The 26342-nt window shown below is 40.9% G+C and overlaps 1 protein-coding gene across 1 annotated transcript in view; it reads right to left on the bottom strand.

Annotated features, from left to right (window-relative positions):
* The window catches only part of igsf9bb (immunoglobulin superfamily, member 9Bb), a 264759-nt gene that overhangs the window by 188316 nt on the left and 50101 nt on the right, over positions 1–26342 (bottom strand). Inside the window, exon 3 of the mRNA XM_036143535.1 lies at positions 14901–15089. Within this exon, the coding sequence (XP_035999428.1) occupies positions 14901–15089 (189 nt within the window). The remainder of the gene's footprint in view (positions 1–14900; positions 15090–26342) is intronic.

Genomic DNA, 26342 nt, shown 5'->3' with positions numbered 1-26342 from the left:
GCATAAAATAATAATAATAATAATAAAACTGGCGAGGCGGCGGCGGCGGCGGCGGCGGCGGCGGCGGCGGCGGCGGCGGCGGCGGCGGCGCTGCCGCCTCACCAAGATAGCGCTGCGGGAAGCTTGATGTTCATACTTTCACTGTGTTAGTCATTGTTTGTACTGCCGTTTTTTCCACTTTTCGTTGCGTTCGCCTGTCTGCTAAGCTCAAAACAACCGCGCCTGGCTTGACGGAGAAACCAGAACAGCTGAGCATCTTTACGACAGTGCACTTTTACTTTCGCCCTCTGGGGGGAGCCTCGCTGGAAAATCAACCCCGGTTGCATAGTATACCTTTAAACCCTGGTTGCAACCGGGGTTGATTTTCCAGCATAGCTTTTTCTATATATATATATATATATATATATTATACTATATATATATATATACTAATATATATATATATATATATATATATATATATATAATGTGTGTGTGTGTGTGTATGTATGTATGTATTTTAGGAAAGCCTCAAGTATCAGGGAAAACATAACATTACATCAGACCAAATCAATTTAGAAATGAGACCATAAAAAAAGCATTGGGTGTTAGAAAATTAACACTCAAGGCTTCTGAGTTGACTGCTTAAGGCTGAATTGGAAAAACATCCTTGAATGTTTGCTTGGAAAGATTTTTTTTTTTTTTTTTTCATTTTGATCAAGCTTCCTTTGACATCACAAGAACTTTTGACTGGGTTCGGATTTAAATCTCTCTTTTCTTCATTAATGGAACTGTTTTGTTGTAAATATAAATTGACACACAGAGAAAACCCGCAAAAAATACTAATAAAATAAACAAACAAATAATTATAACTGTAACAATTTGTCATAGCAATTTGTTTTATGTTTTCTTTACCATTAAATCCTAAACTGAAAGGTAAGACAAAAGAAAGAAATTTAGCATGTTTTAAGGAGCATTAAAACCAGACACATGAAGGACAGTTTTCAGCTCATGCCTTTCCTTTTTCTACATAAGTTTTTCTCTCCCAAGTTCGCCTGGTTCTGGGTGACTGTCCTAACAGGCCATGTGTGATTTGGGTTGGGTTTCAGCCTGCTTATACTAGAGATGCAGAATGTGATTCAAAATTTCTCCTGTGTGCAACTCCAAACACATCAGAGGAGAAAAGAGCTCATCCGTCATGCAGCTTCTCAAACCTAATCCTCCAGTCACATGAAGCGTGGCGTTCTATGCTGCATGCTTCCACTTCCTAAAAGTATGTTCTCAACTTTTTGCATTTTCGATAGGCTTTCATTTTTTCATAAAGCTCATGTATTTATTAGAGGCATAGTTTTTACAAGCTCTGTACTTCCTCTGAAAGCCTAAGCTGTGGAAGGAACCATCTTTTTAACATTTCTCTGCATGAGGTTAGTTTTCGTATATGCTGTATTTATTATTTAAAGGCTGCTGAAGTCTATTCAGTCATGGTGAGAAACATTAAATAAAAACCGTAGACTAAAGACTTAATTTCATTTCTATTTTATATTAGTTTATACAACATTCAGTTCAATCTTTTTAAATCAGAATGTGAGACTGTCATAAAAATAAACTTTGACAAATTTGCTAAACTTGGAGGACTGGTAGTGTTACAACAAGGTATTCTTATTTCTGTGGAAGTAACTGCTGCTGACAATGCCCCCAGGTGTTTTTGAAATACACACAGCAGGAGAGGTGGAAATCAAAGAGTTTCTTGTAATATACCATTTTAATCACATGGCTTACACTACTGGTAACTTGAAGTAGCATCTGCCTGAATTTTATCAACATTTAAAGAGAGCAGTCAGAGCAAACGCCTATAGCCAAAACTGTAGTCTTAATCTATAGGCTTAGACTTTTCACCCATCACTTTGATACTTTTAGTTATACAAAACAGTAAGATGCATTTATTGCATTGTTAGTAATCGCAGCCTAACTGTGTTGTTCTAGGTGAGCAGCAGTAGAAGACAATGATAGGGTGTTTTAAATGCACTAACACTGAAGAACCCTCTCCATAAGTATATATTGTTTTACCGACACCGATTTAAAAAAGATAAAGAAGAAAAAAAATATCACTGACTCTTATACTGTATGTGTTTCAGCCATAACATGGGGTTAGGTAAGAAACCTAAGACTCTCCAGGTCAGAATTGCAATTTAGGAGAGAGTCCAGTTGATTATTACAATTTGAATTTGAAAATCTGTGTGCCAACTAAATCCAACATTACACAATAAACCTTTTTGACTATATATATATATATATATATATATATATATATATATATATATATATATATATATATATATATATATATTTTAACTAACTTAATGTATAGAAAAGCAATTACTTAGACATGTAGGAAGAATAAATAATCTGCATTGGTCATGTAACTTTGAAACCAAATTATTTGTTTCTTTCTGTCTCCAATGTCCAGATGCAACCAGTGTTTGAAATTAATGCTATTTTTGTTACAAACTGTGAGAACTGACAAGTGAATCCAAGACCAGAGTGAGGATGGAAAGATCAGCTATGCAGAGAAAAAATGTTACATAGGCCCCCTGACCAAGCTCTTTCAGGCTTCCACTTCTGACCAGACTCAGAGATGACCACTACTCCCTGGAGCAGTCCAGGACAAAGCTACTTCTTCTGCCTGGGTCAAAGGAGGAGAGAGGCTGGCTTGAGAACAGCTAGCACTATGCGGGCTTCATCTGCCTGCTTCGATGGAGTGACCAAGGCGAAAGAGGGGAAATCTCGCCCTCCCGGAGATTCATCACATCAACGAAACTAAGTTGCACTCTGACCTCTACGCAAACCAGCCACAAAGTACAGATTGCCGAAACAGCTTTGTTTATTTTTTTCAGCCTTTACAGGGAAGCGAATCCCAGACGGAGCTGGAAAGCCAACAAAGCAACCCGTTTCCACATGCTGAGGAGAACCTGCTTAAATCGGGGCTGTCTGCAGGACATCAGGCCTCTGATCCTAAACACATGTTGCTAGGCTACAGAGCTGCTAAGCCACTAGCCCACCAAGAACAGACCAACTGTTTTTCCTGCTTTTCACTGCCTTTCTTGGATGACCAAAGTGGACCGAACTCAGACGAGGCGCCGACAGGTTGGACAGAGAAACCCAAAGGGAGAGTTTAAATGGTTTATTGGGAAATGTGTGATGCAACCATTGTGATGCACAATGGTCGCCTTAAAACAAAGGGCTAATGGAATAGCTCATTACTAGTATTCGGTACCATGTCATTGTCAAGTGTGTTTTATGGTTGTAACAAAGGTTACCCCCACAAGAGTTTCATACATTGATGGGACATTAATGTTAACGTTATTCGGCCCACTCATTATGGCTAAATAAAACCCAAGCTTTTATTTATTAGCGCCGAAAATCCGCTAGCCAAAATGCTGTTAGCTTTTGGTAGCTTCCGATTTCCGGACATTCAGGAGCTTGTCTTAAAGCATAACGCTTGTTTGTTTTCGCTCTGCCGTTGTTAGATAGAACTATGAGTCTTATTCCTGCATCAATAATGAACATTAATGTCGGTTTAAAGGCAATTTTGATAACTTTAGGCTTTAACCGATTTAGCGACCGATCGCTACAACGACCCCGAGCGCCCGCAGGTAGAATCACATAAACAAAGGCAAGCAATCCTAAAGTAAATGATTTTACAGGGCAAATCAGTCTTCAGAATGTTTTTTACTCAAAATAATGTTCTGGTTAACTTGGGATTTGCATTGTGAATGGGTTGAAACACATGTCAAATGTTGTTCTGAATTAGTTAAAGTACTTCTTAATTCTGAGATCATACAAGTTGCTATATGTTAGAAAGTTCACATATTATTATGACCCGAGGGAAAAAATCGATGAAAAAGTGGATTTTTAAGTCTTTTTAGCTCAAGGCTCATAAAAAAACGTTGCGTGACCGATGACGTAATTCGTAGGCAAGCGTTGATCTGTTGACATGGTAACGAGATACTTCCTGGTTGCAAACTCGCTTTCTCAAAGACAAATAGACAGATTAAACATGGCTAAAAAGTGTGTGGTTTATGGTTGGTCAAATACCAACAAGGATAATGTCTCCTTACACACATTTCCGAACCCAAAAAGTCCCGGTGTTGCGCGCAATTCAGCTCCCCTGTGAAAATCTTTTCCCCTCTGTCTCGGGAGCCCTGCAGCCAGAGAGGCGGGGTTTCACGGCGCTTCTGATCGGATTCTCGGTAAAACAACTCATATAATCATGTCAAGATTGTAACATTCAGTTTAATCGGCAGCTGTTGTTTACAAAATTGTAAAATAAAAAATAAATAAACGAGGTCCTTCAGGCAGCTGAAATATCCATTCTCTCCTCTCCTCCCCCGATAACTTTGGGAAATAAGGAGCAACTGTTTCCCAAATTCTCAAAAAATTGTTATGTTTGATAGCATGTAGTATATTAGAAATTTCCTTAATCCAGTAATCTGTCATATTTTACATCACAATGGGATTTACCAGGAAGTCTACACTCTCGTTTTTTCAGGAAGTCTTAATTTTTGTGCCCTGCTATCAGCCAGTTTCCATCCTCTTATTTCAGCAAATACACACTACGTGTTGGAATACTGTGTTAGGTGGCTTACTTTTATTTGTCAGGCTTAAGTGACAAACGTTGGAAAAATTTTGCCATTTAAAATAACACCAAACACCGGAGGTGAGAAAATCCTCGCTGAATGGAATCACCAAGTAGCCGGTAGCCCCTAAACTTTCGTTTCAGATGCAGCGTTGCCTCACGAGTCCTGAGTGGAGTGTTTCTCCCACTCCAGCCTGAGTCCAGAGAAGCTCTCTGAGCTCAATCAAAGCTCACCGAGATCTCTAGATGTCTCCTTCTCTCCTCATCGCGCAGTGGAGCGGAAAAATCTCACAGTCCTCACAGCAGTCTGCTGTGAAGCGACGCGTTATCCACACTACCTCTCAGCACGGCACTGCTACCCCGCAGAACCCTGAGGCGTGGTGGGGATAGACCCACAGCTCTTTCGGTTCAGAACAGAGAAACTGACGAGTTCTCAACTTATTTTTCTTCTTTAGATAAAATATCACAAGATCGTTTTAAGAGTAAGTTGATGGTTGATGGTATCAGATTTCCAGATTTATACAGCAAAAGCCTGAAGGGACGGAGCGAGTCTGTGAAATGCTGGCCAAGGGTTCCGTACGGCGACATATACAGCTGCCTTATAAACATGCAGGCCAGTACAGACGAGAGAGCACGAAAGCCCCTGAAACCACTGGACGGCTATAGTTATTTTATATCAGGACATAGGCACCAGCAACCCCCGGGACGCCATGAGGGATTATGCGGGTCAGAAAATGGATGGATGTTCAGACATGTTTGTGTAACAGCAGAAAGCGGAGTCGGACACAGACCACGCCTCAGCAGAGAGGAAGACCTGCCAGGTAGGTTAAAAAAAAACATTGTTCACTAAGGATTATTTTGGTGTTTTTGTCTTGTTAAAATGGGTGGGGGTGTCGGCGACGTTGCAGCGTAAACACAGACGTACTAGCGCGCGTGAACAGGGGGGTAATGCAGCCGCTGTCTGGAGCACATTATTGCACACTGATTCCACGAAGAACACTAAAATGATGCGGCATGCTGCTGCTGCAGCGCATCGACTCCGCTTCTCCCGGTGCCGTCTAGCGATCGCCACCTCCCCTCCGCCGCTATTTAAGTAGAACAATGACTAGTGCAGAATTAAGTTGTATTTACCGGAGATGAAGTGTAGACTGCAAATTCTGTCGTAGTATGATGGCTCCCCCAGTCCATTGGGATTGTTTGCCTGCGCTCTTTTCATTGAAATTATCCATTTCTTTCTTCCTTCTTCGTCCTTCGGGTAAACGACAGAAACCTACATCCAACAATTTGGAATAACTCTCTGTGCAACCGGGAGCACAACAAGTCGTAGGCATTGTTTAGATTCCAAAAATAAACGAACTAAAAGTACGCTCTAAATCACCCGTTTTGTCATGTAGTAGAAGAGAACAGTACTGCTTTTGCCTACCAGTGGGACCCGGATGTAGTTCTGACGTCACGCGTGACCTGGTCTATATGAGACAGATAAATTTGCGTCCGCTCTCAGAGCGCTCACGTCCGGATTATTAAGTAAAATTCCGGGAACACATAATGCTGGGACACTGTGCTTTGTGCTGAATGTACGTCTTTTTCTGTTATGTGCTGTTTTGGCGGATTTCAGCCATCATAAACGATGCCAGGCAATCGAGCTTCGACGAGTTATTTCCATGTTTACATCCGAACTGTCAGCCAGAACTGCGATTATGAGCACCGATTCCAACTATACACCAGCAGACTTACCCGAGTCGTAACAGACGCTTGCGTGTCTTTCATGTTAAAATCATCACTTTGTGAATCGCCATCTGAACTTGTCGTTGTGTTCTCCATTGTACTCTATGTAGTGTAGCCTGGGCTACACCTACGGACTACGTCATCGTACCACGTGACCCAAACTGTGGATTTTCAGCCTGGTGGTTGCCGCGGGACAATTTTAAGTGCTTAAAAAACTTTTAACGGCGCACGATTTTAATGACACATTTTTTGAAAATATGGTCACTAATGCATGTATTTCCGAGTTGATCGATCTCAGAATCAAGAAGTACTTTAAGCTAATTTACAGTGATGGGCAGTAGCGCCGCCACATGTAGCGAAGCTATTAGTTAAACTACATTTTTCAGTAGCTTGACCGTAGCGTCGCTGCTTTATGAATCAAGTAACTTTCCTGTAGTGACGTTATTTTTTTGATCAAGTAGCGACGTAACGTCTACAAACGCTACAAAATCCAGGACATAACTAAGAAATGAAACCAGGTTTGCTATTTTGAAACAACATTCAGAGTGAACAATCAATCTGAGTTGTTGGTTGGACATGTTCATGCGCGAGCTTCTACTTTGCCTCTCCTGTCTGTATCTATCGAAACATGCGCATGCATACGGCAGTGGAACTTATGGCAAGCCGATTAGGCATATTATCGTCCGTACAATAACGTGCAGTTCCAACCCGTATTTTACGCGAGCACGCGTTTTTTACGCCACCGCGCGTTCTGGCTGGAAACGCGCGGTGATGTAAAAAACGCGCGCTCGCGTAAAATACGTGCGGTGGCGTTAATAACGTTTGGTGGCGTTTTTTGCATATTATATTATCAGGAGGTTGTCTTTTATGTGCTCAGCCACTAGATTTAAAGGCGTTTTACCCAATAAGAACACTGCAGCACCAGACACAACCAGGAGGTCCCTGATCGTTGGGGAAAGGCAGAGAGAAGATGCACCTTCCTTTCTGATCCTGTCTAAATCCTGCTTAGTTCAATAATAAAGTCTGATATTACACAAAACTCACTCTGCTTGTTCTCCCTACTTATGCCCTTGGTGTAGAAGATAAATGAAATCTTTAACAGAAATGTTATTATTAATTCTGAAATATTATCCTGTGAATATAAATACAAAGCATACAGAAAATGCAGCTTTATTAAATGACCTGGTTTATTTTATTTAGCTTTTGATTTCTTTTCAACATTTAGTGAACAAGCAGAGTGAGAACACCACACAGTACCTTTAATTTGGTACTAATAACAATAGTTTGTTTCATAGAGTACTGGGTACTGTACTAGGCAAATAAACTTTTTGTTTTATTTCTAGCAGTAATTACTTCAGTTTGTATTTTATTATGCTGCTCATAAAGCAATGTCTACACTGTGTTAGGTCATTGGCTGATCTTTAATAAATGTTTTAACCAGTGTATCAGACTCATTTTGAATTGATCTGACATTACGTTGGTACAACGTTAAGTAGCTTCTGATGTAGTTAACCTACTTTTAACACATTTGTGTAACTTAGCTTGCTATATTTCTATAGGTGGTAGCTTTTGTGTAGTGAAGCTTAATTTATTGTTGAGTAACTGATAGCTTAGCTCACTACACTGGACAAGTAGCTTGCCCAACACTGCTAATTTAACCTCAATTCACATTCTCTAAGTTGAACTTGGGTTCTTTAACTTAAACAAAATGTTATTTCATCAAATAATATTTTGTTTAACTCAGGATTTGCATTGTGAGTGGATTGAAACACATGTCAAATGTTTTTCTAAATTAGGTAAGCTGATTTAGCTCCATTCCATGCTTTTTGGAATCAGATCTGCAGTGAACGGCATTTACTGAATTATTCTGATTATGATCAACCACTTTTGTTTTGTCTTTTGTTTTGTCTTTTGTTAATCGAAATATAGTGTTAATTCAGATAAACAGCATTACATAATGATGTTCTCTGGATGTTCATTTTATTTCTGTTATTAAATTGTTGAACTTGAAAAGAAGTTGTCACTCTTTTATTCTGTGTGTGCAGAGTTTGCTGTTAAAAGATCGCTAGTGCTCGAATTCATTCCTTTTAACCGTTGTCTTGATATCCGCTTAAGAGCTGATTATCACCAGACAATACTTAACAGACAGAGAGTTATTTAATAAACATTAAATAACTTTAAACAGTGTATAATTGCACAACAAGAGTGTGTGCTTTGAACTAAACCTCCTACTTCAACAAACTCTAGCATCAGCCTGTCATGGTAACCAGAACTTTAGAGGGATGGGTCAAGGGATGCCCACCAGAGCCCAGCTTAGTACTTCTTTAAAATGCATGCCTAACAGCCAACGGGAGCTTCTGGAATGCCAAGAGCCTTCAGCTTTAACTTCTCATATAGCAAGTAAAGATAGACAGAATGATAAAAAATGTTACATGTTTTATAAAAGAAAGGATATTAAGAGTTCAAAGTTGTCTTCGGACAGGCAGAAAAATTGTTATAGTCTTCTGATGGTGGAAAGACAGAGGAGCAGATGCAGAATAGGAGGCAGTAAGTTTTTGTGGAGAAATAAGACACTTCCAAAAGTTTTGCAGTCCAGGAACTCAAATAGAGCCATGGACAAACAAGGATGCACAAGAGAAGAAACCACAAATGTAAGCAGAGGAACCAGCACTGAAAGAAAGAAGCAGGCTGATTAAGTACAAGAGATGAAAGAAGAGAAAAGCAAGGGGAACAGGTGAAAGCAATCCAACTGATAATGGGTGACACCTATGAGGAATGAAGGCTGAGAGCTGAGGGAAAATTACAAAGGAAGGAAACGTAGAAAAAGAATATAACAGAACACAATACACAGAATGAACTATGAACAGAATCCTCAAAATAATTATTTAAAATGTTCTTTTGAATGAACATTGACTGCCCTATATAAAATTGCCTTGCACTAGATAAGATAAAACACCTAAGGAAAATAAACTAAAGAACGGACCATTCAGTAACATAATCAGTCCAAAATCAAAATACAGATCCATGGGAATCATCACGAACTCTGTTTTATGTTTCGAACATGAAATTAGACAGGCACAAGTTGATAAGCAGAAGGTGGTGGCTGTCTTTTCTGACAGAAAAAGCTTATGTTAAGATGTAGAAGGAGGGCTTTTTACTAAAAATTAAAGATAGTTATAGAATCAGGGTCATGTTCAGAAAATCAGAGACCCGATGAGGTGTCCGAGCAAGGCAAGCCAAGACAAGAAAACCCACAGACGAGAAACTTGGTCAGGAAAAAGGCTTGGCAGGCAAAGAACGCTGGCCATCTACTCACAACTAAGGCTTTCAACAATCTGGCAGAGAATGACTGTGGGAGGCCGCTGTTTAAAGGCAGGATCGAAGGTGGGAGGAATGAAGATTTTAAGGGGAGAGACAGATATTGCTGCTCCTACTGGTGAACTGAGCAGAACATGGCAGAGAGTGGCAACCAACCCAGAAAACAGAACTATTGGGGAAAGCAGAGAAGAAAGGACAGAATCATAACAGTGCAGACAGACAAATCCATGGGGTTGCGGTCCAGATATCAGAAGTGCAGTAGAAGCCCAGAAGGGGCGAGTCAGAGAGGAGAAATCCCAAAGATGTGAGCGAGATCAGAACTGGGTAGGCAGGCATGAAGGGTTCGCTGGAGAACATACTGGCTGAGGCTTAATCTGGAGCTGTCTGTATGTCAGCAGTACATACTGTATCTGAAGGTGGGGAAACAGGTGGAGGTGATCAGATTGATTGTGCTGCTGCAGGAGGTGGCTTACATGTGCACTGGATGAAGTAGAGTCTAAAACAGGAGAATGGTGGAAACATACAGAAAAAGACCACAATCATAACAAACAATAAAAAATAGTTTGGTGCAGAGAATAATTCATAAATGTAAAAGAGTTTTGAGGTTATGAGGTTGTCATTGTTTGGGCTATTGGTTTATTATTGGGGGCTGGATGGCTGTTTCCCCCCATTCTCGGCTCCATTCCATAATTTCAGCTTAACCTGTTCAAGATTGGAGTCATTTCACCTGGGACTCTGCCTCCCACAGTCACTCAATGCCAGATGGGCTCATCTCACTGCCTGCATGTGTTTTCCTCAGTGCTTGTGCGCTGAGCTGGCCAAACCTGTGTTCTTGTGTGCAACCTGCCCTCACTGGGTGGTCTCTCCAGCGCTTGTGTACATTGCTTTCTTGCTTGTGTTCCTGTGGGGCTTCAGTGCTCACTCTGCCCTCTCTGGGGATTCATCGGCTGCTACTCTGGTCATGACCCGAACTGTTTCTGGTTTGTAGATTTTACCTAGCCCCTTTGGACCTGTTCACCTGTTCAGCCAGTCTCTTCCATCAAAACTTATTCAGCCTGTCTGAGTCATCATCACCTTGGTCAGCCTGTCTTTATCCTTTCCTGCCATCAAGTCATCATCAGCCTGTCCTGCCTCCATGTCATTCACACTCTCTTACAATAAAACTTTTAAAATACAACACTGTGTTCTGGCTCGACAATCGGGTTTTATTTGTGCCAATCACAACAGAGGTGTGTGGTTGGGAGAGAGATGGGAGCAGAGCGGACAGCGAGTCAGTAAACAGGTTTAAATCAGTATTTGATTTTGGCAGTATAGTATTTGGTTTAGCATCAGTTTCATCATTAAAAGAAGAAGAAGCTGTCAATGTTCGTGTGGAGGCTACTGGACCTTTGCTCCACCGCAGTGAAAGTGGATCGGACCCAAAAAATGCTCCACCAAATCAGTGAAACACGGTGTGAATACCCGATATTCAGTCTGTAAAAATAAAAAGCCCTACATTTTAACTCCATAAGGCAGACAGATCAGCCTCTTCTCCCCTCTGTGCTTCTGTATGTCTCTCTCCCACACAGACACATTAATACTTGTCAAGGGCAAACAGAGTGTCTATCCATCCATTTTCTGACCCGCTCAATCCCTCATGGGGTCACGATGGGTGCTGGTGTCTATCTCCAGCGTTCACCGGGCGAGAGGCGGGGTCCACCTGAACAGGTCACCAGTCTGTAGCAGGGCAACACAGAGACAAACAACCATTAACGCACACACTCACACCTAAGGAGAATTTAGAGAGACCAATTAACCTAACAGTCATGTTTTTGGACTGTGGGAGGAAGCCAGAGTACCCGGAGAGAACCCACGCATGCACAGGGAGAACATGCAAACTCCATGCAGAAAGAACCAAGGATTGGATTTGAACCCAGAACCTTCTTGCTACAAGGCAACAGCACTACCCACTGCCCCACTGTGTTTATTTATTATTTTAGTTTAATTTCAGTTTGTTGTTTTGGATGCAGGGGCTTCTTCTCTCTCAAAAACCCCATGAGTTGTGGGGTTGCAGGTTTTTTTTGGGCTTGTTTCTGAAAGTGAAGTCGATTGTTTGGGGTCTAAACTAAGTGACGCTGAAATATTGCTCCGCCTCATAACGCACTGCAGCTCATCCTGACAGGAGCAGAGAGTAAACTCAGAATGAGCCGCTCTGCCCGTATTTTCTGGAGTTTACGGTTTCAATAACTGATAACTGCTGAAAGTAGATTAGGCGGTGCAGATCACCATTTTGAGCAGAGATTGGTTCTAAAGATGATTTTTATACTCATCTTATAACATTGCAGAACCCAACCCATAAACCATACTTTAATGTTTGCTGTCTCTTTATGTCTCTAAAATGTTAAACTAGTATTACTTTAAATTTAAATTTAAATGCATAATATCATATCTATCTTTGTTTAAGAGGTAAAAAAAAAAAATTCCCCAAATTGGAATCGATAAGAGAATCAATAAGAGAATCGAATCGTTTCACACAATCGATAAGGGAATTGGAATCGTGAAAATCTTATCAATTCCCAACCCTACTAAACTGGAATATAAGGAGTTGAATTAAATCTATTTAGTCTTTTGTGGCATGGTTGTAATAGACTCCTGCCAAAATCCAGAACCACATTTAAATGAGGGGACCCTGACACTCAAAGCAAGTGCTCTCTAAGCTGGAGTTTCTGCACAGCAGAACCTTTCAATTTAAAATCTGGGAAATGCACTGAAGAGGGTTATTAAAGTCAAGCTAGATCTACTTTGTATAAGATCAATAAGAAAGTGTGTGACATAATTTTGGCCTGTGGGGTTCAGCATAAAGTCAGTTTCAGGAACCAATAGTGGAGGGGGGGGGGTAATATGCAAATCAGAATCAGAATCAAGTTTAATCACCAAGTAGGTTTGCAGTTACAAGGAATTTGACTTGGTGTTGATGGTGCAGACAAAAAATAAGAATACAGTAAAATAAAAAGTAAAAAGGATATTTATACAGAAGCTATATACACTCAGTATAAAGATCCTTATATTACTATTGCATGTTCTGAGAAAAGTGCTACAGAATTTTCTGAGTGATTGGTTGATTGATTAAATCTATAAAACTAAGATAAACAACTCTAAAATTAATCTGAAAACAGGCTGTGAGTTTCTGAAGGCAGACCATGCCTAGAGTTCTACATTCATGCATTTATTTAATTTAGTGTGGCTTTTCTTGTACGAAGCAGAGAGGATCACCATGTAGGACATCACTTCAGGAAATGTCCAGGAAACTTCTATGCATGCTGACTTGTAACCTGTATGAAACTTGACATGACTCACTGCCTGATATTTCAATGTGTGGGCTACAACTGTGAATAATCGTGACTAACGTTAATGACCTTTCTCCTGCCAACGCCATGTACCATATGGCTTAAGTGTGACATCATCTGCTCAGCAGCCACCCACCAACACCTGATGCAAGCAGACAGCCTGCCATTGCTGTCCTTGGAGCATTGTCACCCAGGCGCTGCTTGTCTTTCAGGAACTCACCTGGATCCTTAACTGTTTCCTGTGTGTTTTGTGTGTGTGTGTGTGTGTGTGTGTGTGTGTGTGTGTGTGTGTGTGTGTGTGTGTGTGTGTGTGTGTGTGTGTGTGTGTGTGTGTGTGTGTGTGTGTGTGTGTGTGTGTGTGCAGTAACCAGGATGAGAAAACGAATGAATCAACCTCATTTTAGCCCATATGTATTTTAAGTTTTCATGACAGTGTGAGCCAAGGGGAGCAACATTGTCCCCCCACCCCCACCCCATGACTCACAGCTGAAACACCAGGCTGAGATTTCTACTGAGATTCTGAGTGTGAGGTTACAACAGCATTTATGGCCATCAAAAGGTTAATATAGGGTTACCAAAGGTCTATGTGACACCAAAAAAGGTTTTTAGTTACTTTTTTGTTTGTATGTATGACAGGCAATTTAAAAAGTCCATGTAAGTCCTGAAAACTAAAAACTACTGGACATCTCCTGTGCTCTAATATGCATTTTTTTCCTCAAAGTTCTATATGGTTTCCATCAGGTGACCTTTACAGCATACATAGTTACATTATTAACTATAAATATATAAGCAGCAGTATGTACATGTGGGTTTGTGTTTTTGTTGCTTTTTATATCTAAAACAATAGGATAAAAAGGAGGATGTTTTTTTTGTCCCACAGCAGTGTAGCTGAATTCTTAGGCTGTGGGGTGTTCACTGTATTCTTCAGAGCAACAGCCTAGTGGAAAAGACCATGTCTGTGCCGGCTGGTTTTGGCAAATAACGCTTTGTGGTGCTGACCTCACGATACGTGCCATTAGAGATTGTGCACTTGAAATAAGATGATGGAGATAAATTGTTCTAAATTTGGATGTAAAAATCTTATTCCATTGGCAAAGTCTTATTTACCTGCTCAAATCAAGGACAAATACACTAGTTTCAAGAAGATTTGACTTACTTTTAGTTCTCTTTTTGCAGTAAGATTTCTATGAAGTTCAGGTCGGGCTAGTTTCCTAGCCAGTCAAGTACAGGAACACTATGGTCATTAAACCAGCTTTTGGTACCTTTGGCAGTGTGGGCCAGTACAAAGTCCTGCTGGGAAAATAAAATCATCATCTCCATTCAGCTTGTCAACAGAAGGAAGCATAAAGTGCTTTAGAATTTTCTATTAGATGGCTGTGTTGACCTTGGACCTCAGAAAACACAGTGGAGCAACTACAGCAGATGACATGGCACCCAAAACCATCACTGTGTTGTGCTATTACACACTGTTTTAAGTTATTTAATGTTTAATAAGTCTCGGTCTGTTAGGTATTGGCCGATGAATATCAGCCCAACAGCTGATATTAGGACAATAGATGAAAGGAATGATTCTAGCACTGGCGTTCTCTTAACAGCAAACAACATTTGGAATGTGTTTCAACCAATTCACAATGCAAATCCTGAGTTAAACAAATATTATTTGCTAAAATAACATTTTAAAGAATGATTTGCTCAGTAAAATCAATAACTTTAGGAAGCTTGATTGTATTAATGCGATTATTCGTCTGGGAAGCTAGGTGTCGCTGTAGCGATCAGTCGCTAAATGAGTTAATCCTAAAGTTATACAAAACACGATTAAATCAACATTAATGTTTCATATCAATGCGGTAATAACGCTCATAGCACTATCGAACGATGGCGGAGTGAAAAGAACAAACCTTATGTTAAAAACGAACCGTAGTTATGCTGTATGTGTAATGAACAGAACCAGAGGACCCAGGATTCAGCCAGACAAGATAGGAAATGTTTAAAGACAGTTTATTAAAGGGCAGGTGATGGTTTAAATCCAGGATGACATAGGCAGGCAGGATGACCGAAGGGAAAAACCAGAGTCCGTGATCCAAGCACAGATCCCGAGTCAGAACCTGGTGAACAGAGATCCAAAAGACAGTCCGAATCAGAATCCAAGGGCAGAGCCAGGGCACAGATACAGGTCCGGTAACAGGCAGGCAAAAAGATCAGGTAGGGGTCAGGCAGGCTCAGATAAAGGGAGGCAGATCAGGTCAGGCAAACTAGCAGGCAATCAGATGAGGTAGGGGTCAGGCAAGCTCATATAACAAGAGGCAGAAACAGGTCAGGAAAACAGGCAGGTAATCAGGTAAAACAGAGATCAGGCTGGCTCAGATAATCTGGAGGCAAAATCGGGTCAGATCACAGGTAGACAGGCAAACACAAATCGCTTGACTAGACTCACCGAATGGCTCGACATAATCTGGCACTGAAGAGTGGACTGAGGCAGGTATAAATAAAGGAGTGAATAGGTGACCAGAGTGAAACTAATTACTGGCAACAGGTGGAACTGATCTAATAAAGGGTGGTGACTGGAAGTGGAACAACCTGATTACTGGCTAGTGACAGAGGAGTGAACAGGTTAAATAAAGAGAAGTCTAAAACTAAAAACAAAACCCAAACTATGACAGTATGTTATCCGGGAAGCTAATAACATCATGCTAGCGGTCATTCGGTGATAATTTTAAAAGGCTTTATTTTGGTCGTAATGAGTGGACCGGAAAACACACACATCATTATCCCATCAATGGATAAAACCCTTATGGAAATAAAGTTTGTTATATATATTGTAAAAACACACATGAAATGCATCAGCATGGCATGGTTTTGAAGAAGCTAGTGGGAGCTATGACTGTTAGCTCATTCAAGATATAAACCACCATGAGACCCATTAAGCATAGCTCTCAACTCTCACGCATTGACCGTGTGACACACGCATTTCACTAACTTCACACGCTCACACGCAACACATGGCATTTCACACGCAAACATGGCATTTCTCACGCATAAAAATCACAAAGCCCATCTGGGCTGCGGACGACAAAACTCCGCCTTCTGCTGAGCTGTTTCGGCTTCTTTCACAACTTGTGGCCATCAGTAATTCCTGCTGCAGTTCGTGTTAACAGAGCAGCAGGAAGAGTGATCACAGTTATGAATAATTTCAGTCTTAACCAGTGGTGAAAGTGAGCCGGTGTTGCTCAAAAGTGCATGCCTGCCGAGATATGCATCCTCTGTCGCGGGAGCGCGCCTCGCTCTGTACAAATGAATATCGACGGAAAACTAATTAAAATACGACCACCGGAGCGACTTGTTCTTATATTAATTATATAAAAACGTTTAAATGTACTTCTAGTGTGAAAAAAATGGTGTGTATTTGGCAAATTCGTTTACAAAAGTACGGGTATTATGAACAACATTAAATCCAAAGTTTTTATCCGAGGTACGGCTGATTTATTTGTTGTGGTCTCTTGTCATTCACACACAACAATAAACCGTGAGAGCCGACGTGAGTTTTGAAACTGAAAAGCTTTTTCTTAAGCGGAAGATCAGACTGCTTCTACAGTAAACAGCACAGCGTTCATAGACATGTGTGATGCATTCGTGAGCGTCAGAAAGCTATGGTGCATTCAGGAGCATGGGACATTTCAAACTTACAAGGAAAGAGGCATAAAACGGAATAGAACTTAACTCATACAATAATCTATTTATCCAGAAACAGTGTGGGCTTTCTTACAATACTGAATGCTCTATAATTGTATTTCTGTTATGTTTTGATTCTGCACATCTGCTAGCTTTTTATTCTGAAAAATCTATAATATTACAGCAGCAAATTATCAAAGTTTTTCAAAAGCCTGTTTAAAAGCTCCAAATGGGGCTTCAGATCATAGAGCGACAATTTCGCTGTCATTGTTTTACAGGGCAGAATTTGCATTTGCTGACCCTTGTCCTTCAATTACAGATGGATATACAGGAATACAGTCATACAAGTGTCAACTCCTCTGAGATAGCAGGGGATGCGTTTTTTGGCAACGGGCTGGTTATAAACTGTAACAGTATAGAAGTGCATTGAGCTGAAAAGAGGGAGACATCAGCAGCTGGATCGTGCATAAAGACGCAGCGGGAACCTCTGTGTGCTTTAGTGTTGCTGCTGAGGGGAAAATGTTGACCACAAAGACTTGATGAAACTCAGCCTGATTCACTAGCTATAGGCAGCTAGCTGAAACGTGGCTGTGAGCAGGCAGCTCCGGGGTCCTTCACGCGGGTCTCCGGCCTGTGAAGGGGGGGGGGGTCGCAGCATGGGTTCTCCGCACTCCTGCAGGATAGTGGCTCAGCTCCCAGATAATCTTTCCCCTGCACCCCTTAGACAAAAAATCACAAGGCTGGTTTCAGCATAGATGGATTCTTTACTTGTGTCTGGTCACACAGAACATAAGCCGCAGACTTAGTTTCAATCCAGATTTGATTCTCTAAACTCCAGTCAGAACCTCCGCTCTGCAGTGGAGTCGAGTGTTCTCCCCTATGCTGCTCCAACGTAGCAGCGGAAAACGTTTTTGGGCATCAAGTCTTATACAGTGAGCCTCCATTCCGTGAGAGGCAGTCCCTTGGTGCCTGTAAAAGTCTCAAATTTCTTTGCTTACAACTTAGTGATTTTTCCTCATGTCTTGATTGCACAACAACTGACTGCGGAAACTTTACATTGGTCTTCAAGCACCGTGGATTCTGGGCCTCTCCACTCTTCCTCCAGACGCGTAGACCTTGATTTCTAAATTAAATTAAATTACTTTAACCTGAAAATAAAACTTTGATTATAATTCTGTTTCTCCTTAGGCCAAGTAAGACATTTTCTGATGTTATCTCTGGTTCACAAGTGGCTTAACACAAGGAATACATTTGTATAGGATTTGTCTGTGCATCATGACTCTTGATGTGCTGACTCCATCCTCAGTCTACTATTTGTGAAGCTCCCCCAAATTCTTGAATGGATTTTGCTTGGCAATATTCTCAAGGCTGCAGTTATCTCTGATGATGGTGCACCTTTTTCTATCACACTTCCACTTAACATTCTATGAACAGCTCCATTATCATCCAGAGATAGACAAGATCCGCTCGTTTTGTTTTGGCCAAATAAATTGTCAGCAAAGTGCCCAGGGAACGTGGTGTTTCCTCCCCAGTGGACTCTGCCAAGGCTCCGTGTGAAAGCAACAGACGCTGGGTTAAGCCGCATCAACCTCCTCGCTGGAGCAACACCAAGTAAAAAGGATTTTACTCTTTTATTCCCCCTTTTCCACCCATAAGGTGGTATTTTGTGCCTGGGCAGAACGTATTGGGAAAAGTTTAATGCGTAAGTACTCCAAATGGAGTTTGTTTAACTGTGCTGCATAATTCCAATGTGTGCATGCATTATAAGTGATTTTTGCTGTGTTGGTTTAGTTTGAAGATAAGCTGGCCGTGCCGATCGGCTGAAATTAGACTTCTTTTCCATATCTCTTTCGTCTTTTCTCTCTCTCTTTCTCTCCCCCTTTTTAGGACTTCCGCATTCTTTTTGAAGTCCTTTGTCTGAACTGGGTTCCACCATATCATCAAAGCCCGCCTCCACGCTAGGCTAATGTGTTAAATGTGATCTTGGAGATGTTATTTTACACATGACACGTGGTCGGAGGTCATACATCATCAGGACCGCCTATTACAAATCGCATGCAAGGTCAGAGGTCATATGGGGTATTGCCCTGAGCAGCCTGAAGCGGTTAGTCCTAGGCTGTTGTGAAGTAACACTAGCTTAGCTGCCATTAGCCAAGTGCTACCGGCACTAGAAGGAGTTAGAAGCTAACTGTGCTTGGACATTGCTAGCGGTTTTGCCAGAAGCGTTCCCCATCCTGGCTTCAGGTCTGTTTCAGTACACCAGTTTTGCTACATCAGAGCTATTTGGCCCATGTTCTTTCAATGCTGTTACCTCAAAGTGCTGACATGTTGATTGTGATGGTTAATGTTGATGTCAATAAGATTCCTTACCAGGGCTCTCAACTTTCACGCATTGACCGTGTGACTTCACACACTCACACGCAACACATGCCATTTCTCACCATAAAAATAACAAAGCCCATATGGGCTGTGGATGATCCGTTCACAGCTCTGTCCATCCAGAGCTCAGTCTAAACCCCGCCTTCTACGGAGCTGTTTCAGCTTCTTTCACACTTTGTGGCCATCAGTAATTCCTGCTACAGTTCGTGTTAAAAGAGCAGCATGAAGAGCGATCAGAGTTATAAATAATTTTGGTCTTAACCAGTGGTTAAGCCGGTACCGTCCGGCACTGCATAAGCAGGAGGCCACGGGGGAGAGTGGCTGCCAAATAAAGCCTCCATTCAGAACCAGTCATGGCTGCACGCTGGATCACAGAACAGTTCTGCTAACCAGATGCAGTCTAAAACGCCATTATAAGTTGAGTTTTTATTTATTCTGCATTTTTAAACTACATGCCCTGTGTTTCTGTGCCTCAACTCTCTTACTGCTCCTCTTCCCTCCCTTCCCTCGGACCCAGGTGGGACGTTTATCAGCAGTCACCTTTCAAAACGTGAATCATTTTGTTTAATGTCCTCACACCTTGTAGCAAAATGTGCCAGTTAAAGTCAATAGAGGAGTTAGTAGCTGTGTTTCATTCTTTTTTGTTTTTAACAACACAGTACCAGTGGCTCTTCGGTGGGCGTGTTGCCTGGTGTTTGAATTCATTCAATGCATAAAAAGTGTTATATTTCCTATAGGATTCTCCATTTAAGACCATTAGTGGGCTAAAAGCAAAGCAGAATGTAATCATTCCGTCTGCTCCAACCACAAACAAAACGCGCTCAGAGAACTACCTCAAACTCTGCCTTTGGCTTGCGTAATTACGCACCAGAGTGTCCTGCGCCATAGAGATTTGTCTGGTGAGCGCAGAGACTGAGATGAGAAACGTTCTGGTGGGCTTGTGTCCGGCCCCCTGTCCCAGTCCTGGTCCGTGTCGTCTCCCGGTGCGGGTTTCGCCTGGGGGGTGGGGCTTGGGATGGCTCGTGCGGGCTGGCTGGCCAGGGTCCCCCCTCTTATTTATTTATTTATTTATTTATTCATTTATTTATTTATGGGGGGGGGGGGGTAAAGCCAGTAGGCTTGGTGGGCTGGTGGGGGGATGAAGGTGTTGGTCCTGGTGGGTGATTGGCTCGCGGGCCCTGCGGCCTCTCCCTGGCCCCCGGGCTACGGTGGTGCCGCTGGTGGGGCCCCCTTCTCCGGGTGGGCTTTCAGGGAGCGGGGGTGCCTATTAAAGTCAGTAGGGGAACTGGCTCCCTGGGATGGCTCCCCAGTCATTTTCTCCTCCCTCTGCTTGCTCCATCACGCTACCACACATGTAGGACCTTGGGGAGGGGGGCGTTACTGGAGGTTGCCACTTTCTGATGACGTCCCTCTCCCCAATTTTATCATGCATTTTAGACACTTTCACTCCAAACATTTTCATAACGCACATTCATGTAGGACATGGTATGGGGGGTGGGGGTGAAGACGTCTGGGGGGGGGGGGGGGGGGGGGGGGGGGCTTATGTTGTGTGAGCCTCGCCTCGGACGGCTCCCTTCACCCCCTCTCGCATTTAGACATTGAGGGTTCTGGGCAGTTGCTTGGATTTTTCAAAATTGATATTAATACATGTCTTGTGTCCTTTACATTTGTAAATTAATTTTGTTGTTTGTATTTAAAGAGTATTATTACATTTTCTGCTCAAAGCGGTTAAAGTAAATTAATACCCATTCCTGAGTCCCGACAGTAGATGGTGCAAGTTTAAAAACAAAAGTCTAACCTACTGGATCTAGCTAGCTACCTAAAAGAGCACCTGCTAGCTAACCATTATTAATAAACCTTTGATTCATTAATACAACTTTTGAAATTATCCCCCCCTCTGGTTTTTTTGCAAATCGCACACTGAATATTAAAATATGAAAGCGTTCCAACACATGCTGGGGCGGAGGGATACCACATCACATGTGGTATCCCTCCGCCCCGCTGGTCGGTAACCATCCCCGCAAATTCTAAATTAAAAAATAACTTACCGAAAATCCTTGCTCTCATGTCATGTTCAAAACATTCTTCTTCAAAATGGTCGCTGCATATGACGTGTTTTCTCTCTGGCCAGAAATTAGATGGCAAATCCGCTCTCTTCAAGTTGGCATTCCAGCGATGAGCCCGGTGGCTCATGAATCGGAAAGTTGAAATAAGCAATGTTTTTTCCACTTTTACCAGGTGTGTTGGAACATCCAATGGCCATGCACGTGAGCATTGTTGCTGTAACAATAGCTCTCGCGAATGTCAGTTGTGAAGTCCTCTGGAAATCCGAAAAAATTGTTGATGATCGCAGCTGTGTAGAACGGTTCCAAATGACTTTGCATGGAAAGAGCGGAGAAATGCTGTCGCTGCTCCGCTTTTCCACGTCGCAGTATGTGATGTCAGACAGCTCTTACTGCCCAAATATGGGCATTAATGACCGCCCCCATGCACAGTGATCCAGATGACAATTTATGTTTTTATTTTCTTATTGATTAAAGATAAGTTCATTAAATAACCACAAACGTATTAGTTTTAGTTATAGCTAATGGTCCCTTGATTTTTCCTTGTTGACCGGATTTCCCCTTTAAAGCAAACGGTTTGTCTTTTGCTTAAGGACATTTTAAAATGCATTTATATGCAGAAAATAGTTGTATGTTGGTGCAGTAAACATACAGATATAAATTCATATAAAATTTGTTCTTATTGAGAATCATCTGTAGCATCTTTCATATCCAATTATTTGAAGTGCATGGTCATGTGGCCCTCCAATGGTCGTGCGGAAAAAAATTTGGCCCTCTTTATCATGGAATTTGCCCATCCCTGATCTACACGGATAAACAAACCCATAGATTAATGTGTAACAGTGTAATAATATGGTCAATAACTTAAAGCTACTTTATTTTATTCAGTAATATTTGAACAATTGTGTGTTTTTTTTCTGTTTTAATCCACTAACTGAACAATAATGTGTTAACACTTCTCTTTCACTTTTTAACAAAAGTAATACATGTCTACTTCCAGGTCTGGTCAGATAAAAAGGACAGAGTTGACTGGACCGGCTCTTCCAGGGTCCAGTCAGCTCCGCCCCAAATCACACACCCCAGCCACGCCCCCAGCTCCACCCCACCCACCAAAATTAGCATAATAATATCTTAACTTTTGAGAAAAGTTGAGAGGTCTGTTCCTAACCAACTGTGAATTGATTTAAACATTGCTACCTCTTGATTAATCCATTTTGATTGATTTTATTTTCATTTATTTTCTTGCATGTTCCATTGAGCAGCGAGTAGTGTTTCCTAGTGTTTTATCAAGCAGAATAATTGCTGTAACAGGGAATTAACAGTTTAATAAATAACATCTTGTGTAATCGTAGGTATTTGTGATTATTTTGAGTCAGAAATTGAATGGTCTCTAAGAAATATCGAAATATCATCTTTTGAGTTTATAACTTAATAAACTGAGACCTTGTCATTGGCTTGTGGTGAAGAAGTAAGGATTAAAACTCCAACTGCAATTATAATTAAAAGTTATCAACGTTTGCTGGATAAGTCTAACCAGTCAACAACTGGTTAAATAACACTTTTCCTGTATAAATAAATTCATAACTGCGAATTGATAAACCGATTGACAGCCCTTGATCACAACCATTTGAATTAATTTTCGTTATAGCTATCCCTTGATTTTGAATGATATATTATTAAATTATAATTACCAATTATAATTAATAACTAGAAAATTTCTGAAGAAATGCCTATTGAAGAGCATTGCGTGAGAAATGGCCACGAGCAGCACTTAGTTTCTCCGGAACCGTAAATGCTAGAGACGTAATTTTTTTGCATTTATTTCCTAACGGATAGAGGAACATGACAAGCTATCGGTTGTTGCTGGAAATATTTTAATAAAGGCGCAAAAAATCATGATATAAAGGGGAGTTTTTATGGAAATGCAAAAATGCTCTAAAAAGGGTTCTGAACAAATCGCTCTAGCTGAAAAAGTATAAGAGATATCAAAATAAATCTTTCACCGTTAGTATCAGCAGGCTTTTGAGGACTATGATGCTTATTTTATGTTTGTACAAAAATCGGTGTAGGCATAGCGATGATGTAAAATGTGCATTATTTGGGGGGTTGCAGGTCCAAAGCGTTTTCAGGATTTTGCACATTCGCTACTCCCGAATACATTAATCCTGCGACAAAACCGTAACAGTTATCCACAAAATTCCTCTTTTGTGAGTGCCAGCAGGGTCTGGACATTCATGTGTGAAAGTCTTATGCCTGTAGATCAAAGGGTTTAGGAGTAGCGACGATGCAATAACAGTTGTTGTTTGGAATTTTCAGATGTAATTTTTCACAACGGTTCCATAGGAAATGAATGAGGAGGGTTTTGACTTTTGGCCGCTCTGAGGTGATTTGCGAAAAATCTATAAATCCTACACCAATGAGGGTTACATTTCCTGAATCCAGATAAAAGTACCTATGTTTCGGTGTATAATTTGTCTACGTAGAGTGAGAATTGAGCGAGTACGCTGAAGTTGTTTGGAGTTTTGAAATCTTTTAAAATTCTTAGAGTGTACACTCTGACGGTTGTAAATAAATCTGTAAATGTGTGAGGAGATTTGCGTGTCTGTACGAGAGTCTGCAAATGTGTAAAACAACTTATGTGTGAAATCTGGTTTGCAAATGTGTAAAAAATTCACAAATCTGTATTCAGATCTACAAATGTGTGTTAAGATTTGCAAATGTTTGCTAATATCTGCAAATGTGTAGATGAAACTGTAATCACACACAGAGACACTGTCAGAAGTATTTTCGCTTAAAGACCTAGAAATACAGACAAATCATTGGTTACAAGTCAAGCAGTTTCTCCATTGGATCTCTTTACACACTTGATTTTTGCTACACTTCTGCCGTGAGGGATCCACAAATACGTAAAAGGATTTGTATTTGTAACATCTGGATTTGCTGCACTGAGCACAGGGTCACCGGCTGCGGGAGTTCACGTGACTGTCATAGATTATACTGAAGCGTTTTGCTGCCAGACAAGTGACAAGGTAACTTGTTATAACGAGATAACTTTCTCGTTTTAACGACATAAGTTTCTCGTTATACCAAGAGACTTATCTCATTAAAACCAGATCATTTTCTCCTTACAACAAGGCAACATAACCCAGCATCATACCCCTTGCGGGATATTTGAGTGTCATAGGAGAAGATGGAGAGACAGAGGGACGCCCTTTATTTCTTTTTAAGCAGTCGTCATTTGTCGGAGGAATATATTTCTGCAGTGACAAGGTAAGTCATGCATATAAAGCAAGCAGCCTACTTGAAATCTGATCAATTTATAGTTAACAATTATATACTGGATAAACCTGCAGTGCTGTGGTACCGTCTGTGGTTCTGTTTACACGACGAAAACAGGTTTGCGTTGCGTTTGTACTGTCCATTTACACACGTCAAGGTTTAACTGTTGCTTAAGGTGACTTTCAGCTATAGCTGTGGGTATATTCAGAAGAGTTTGCAGCCAAAACAATACTCCGCTAGCCGATGTTTGCTTCTTCTGGGCAATTTAACATGGAGTTTCAAAGATCACAGCACTACTAGTGGCACGGCATGGGAATTACACCGTTTAAGTACTGTGTAAATAGGGCCTTTGACTGCAAATGTAGTTTATGAACGTTAATGAAATTGGCTGAAAAAACGATATAGAGATAAGGACAAGCAGCTTGATTTTTTTTTAAACATGTCATGTATTTAATCATAAATTCTGCTCTAAAGATTAATAAACATTAGTTTAAAACAGTCCATTTTTATTTTATTTTTTTCCTCTTTTATATAACCATAATTTAATTGTGCTTATAAATTGACATGTCAGCTATAGCAAGCATGGATAATGAGAGCTTGGCCACATACATTCCCACCTATGGTGACAGAATTGCCACCTAGAGGTTCTTTTCCAAGTACCAAGGAAAAGGTGAAAGAGATGTGCATCGACAGACATTGCCTGAAGAAAGATGGGAATTGACAAAGATCAAGAGGAACATGACCAAGAAGAATCCGATACAACTCATAAAATCCAAAATCATATTTTAGGAACAAACTGGGTGTGAGAAAAACGGGTTGAGTTAGGATGGATACGTGAAGGAAAGCAGCTAAGCAAGATAAATGGAGGAACAAGGAGAGTCAATTTGCCAAAGGAAGCAGAAAAATCAGACATTTCAAGTGCAACAAAGGAACTATTCTCTTTGAACAGTATACCTAAAAGGGGAAAATTGTCAGAATCTTTTCATGGAAAAAGAGCAATTTGTTATGGAAAATCTAAAATGTTTCAGTGCAGGTAATACCAGGTAATATATTTCAGAAGAAAGCCTACCATTTGACTCAGAAAAATTGCCATATGTTTTCAAGAACATATGGTAGTGAGCCACAATAGAATCAGTTAGCTTTTGTTTTTGCTGACAAAGTTATAGAGCAAAAATACTGGTTAGAAAATTTAGTTTCTCCATCCATCCATCCATCCATCCATCCATCCATCCATCCATCCATCCATCCATCCATCCATCCATCCATCCATCCAAAGAAGCTTCTTTAAGTTAAAATTTCGAAGCATGTGTTAAACTGTACTTATTTTCCTTTTCTTTCCATATATTCTTCAAAGTTGATTGTAAAATATATAAATGCATTGAGTGCAATAGAGCCCTTATTTATAACAAAAACTTTTGTCTGTTGCATGTGAAAGGATTTTCTCATGTTCAATTATGAGATCCATGTTTTCATCTTTTAAATACACATAGATCATATTCTATTTAGGTCATCTTCTGGAGGTTAGAGAACTTCCTTTTAAAAGGATATTTCAGAGCATTTGTTAAAGGTACTTTTACTGTATGTTCTTCTGTGAGTTGATGTAACATTGCAAAATACTGTTATGTTATACTGTTACACTGGCTGCTGGTGACAGAACAGTCGATCCAGACTGCAAAAAGAGCCAAACAAACCTGTGCACTGCATGGATTGATTACAAGAAAGCCTACGATTCAAGGCCACACATGGATCCTGGAATGCCTGAAGCTGTACAAGGTCAACAGCAAACTCCATGAGGCTGTGGAAAACCACCCTTGAGGCCAACTTCAAGCCAGTTGCACAAATTTCCATCAAATGTGGAACATACCAAGGAGATTCTCTGTCCCCTGTGCTGTTCTGCCTGGGCCTGAACCCCCTCAGCCAAATCATCAACATGTATGGCTCTGAACATCGACTCAGAAATTTGGCCAC

Source organism: Fundulus heteroclitus, chromosome 11, assembly GCF_011125445.2.
Source record: "Fundulus heteroclitus isolate FHET01 chromosome 11, MU-UCD_Fhet_4.1, whole genome shotgun sequence".
NCBI classification, from domain to species: domain Eukaryota; kingdom Metazoa; phylum Chordata; class Actinopteri; order Cyprinodontiformes; family Fundulidae; genus Fundulus; species Fundulus heteroclitus.
Note: the sequence above shows the minus strand (reverse complement) of the source record. Positions and strands in the feature narration are given on the sequence as shown.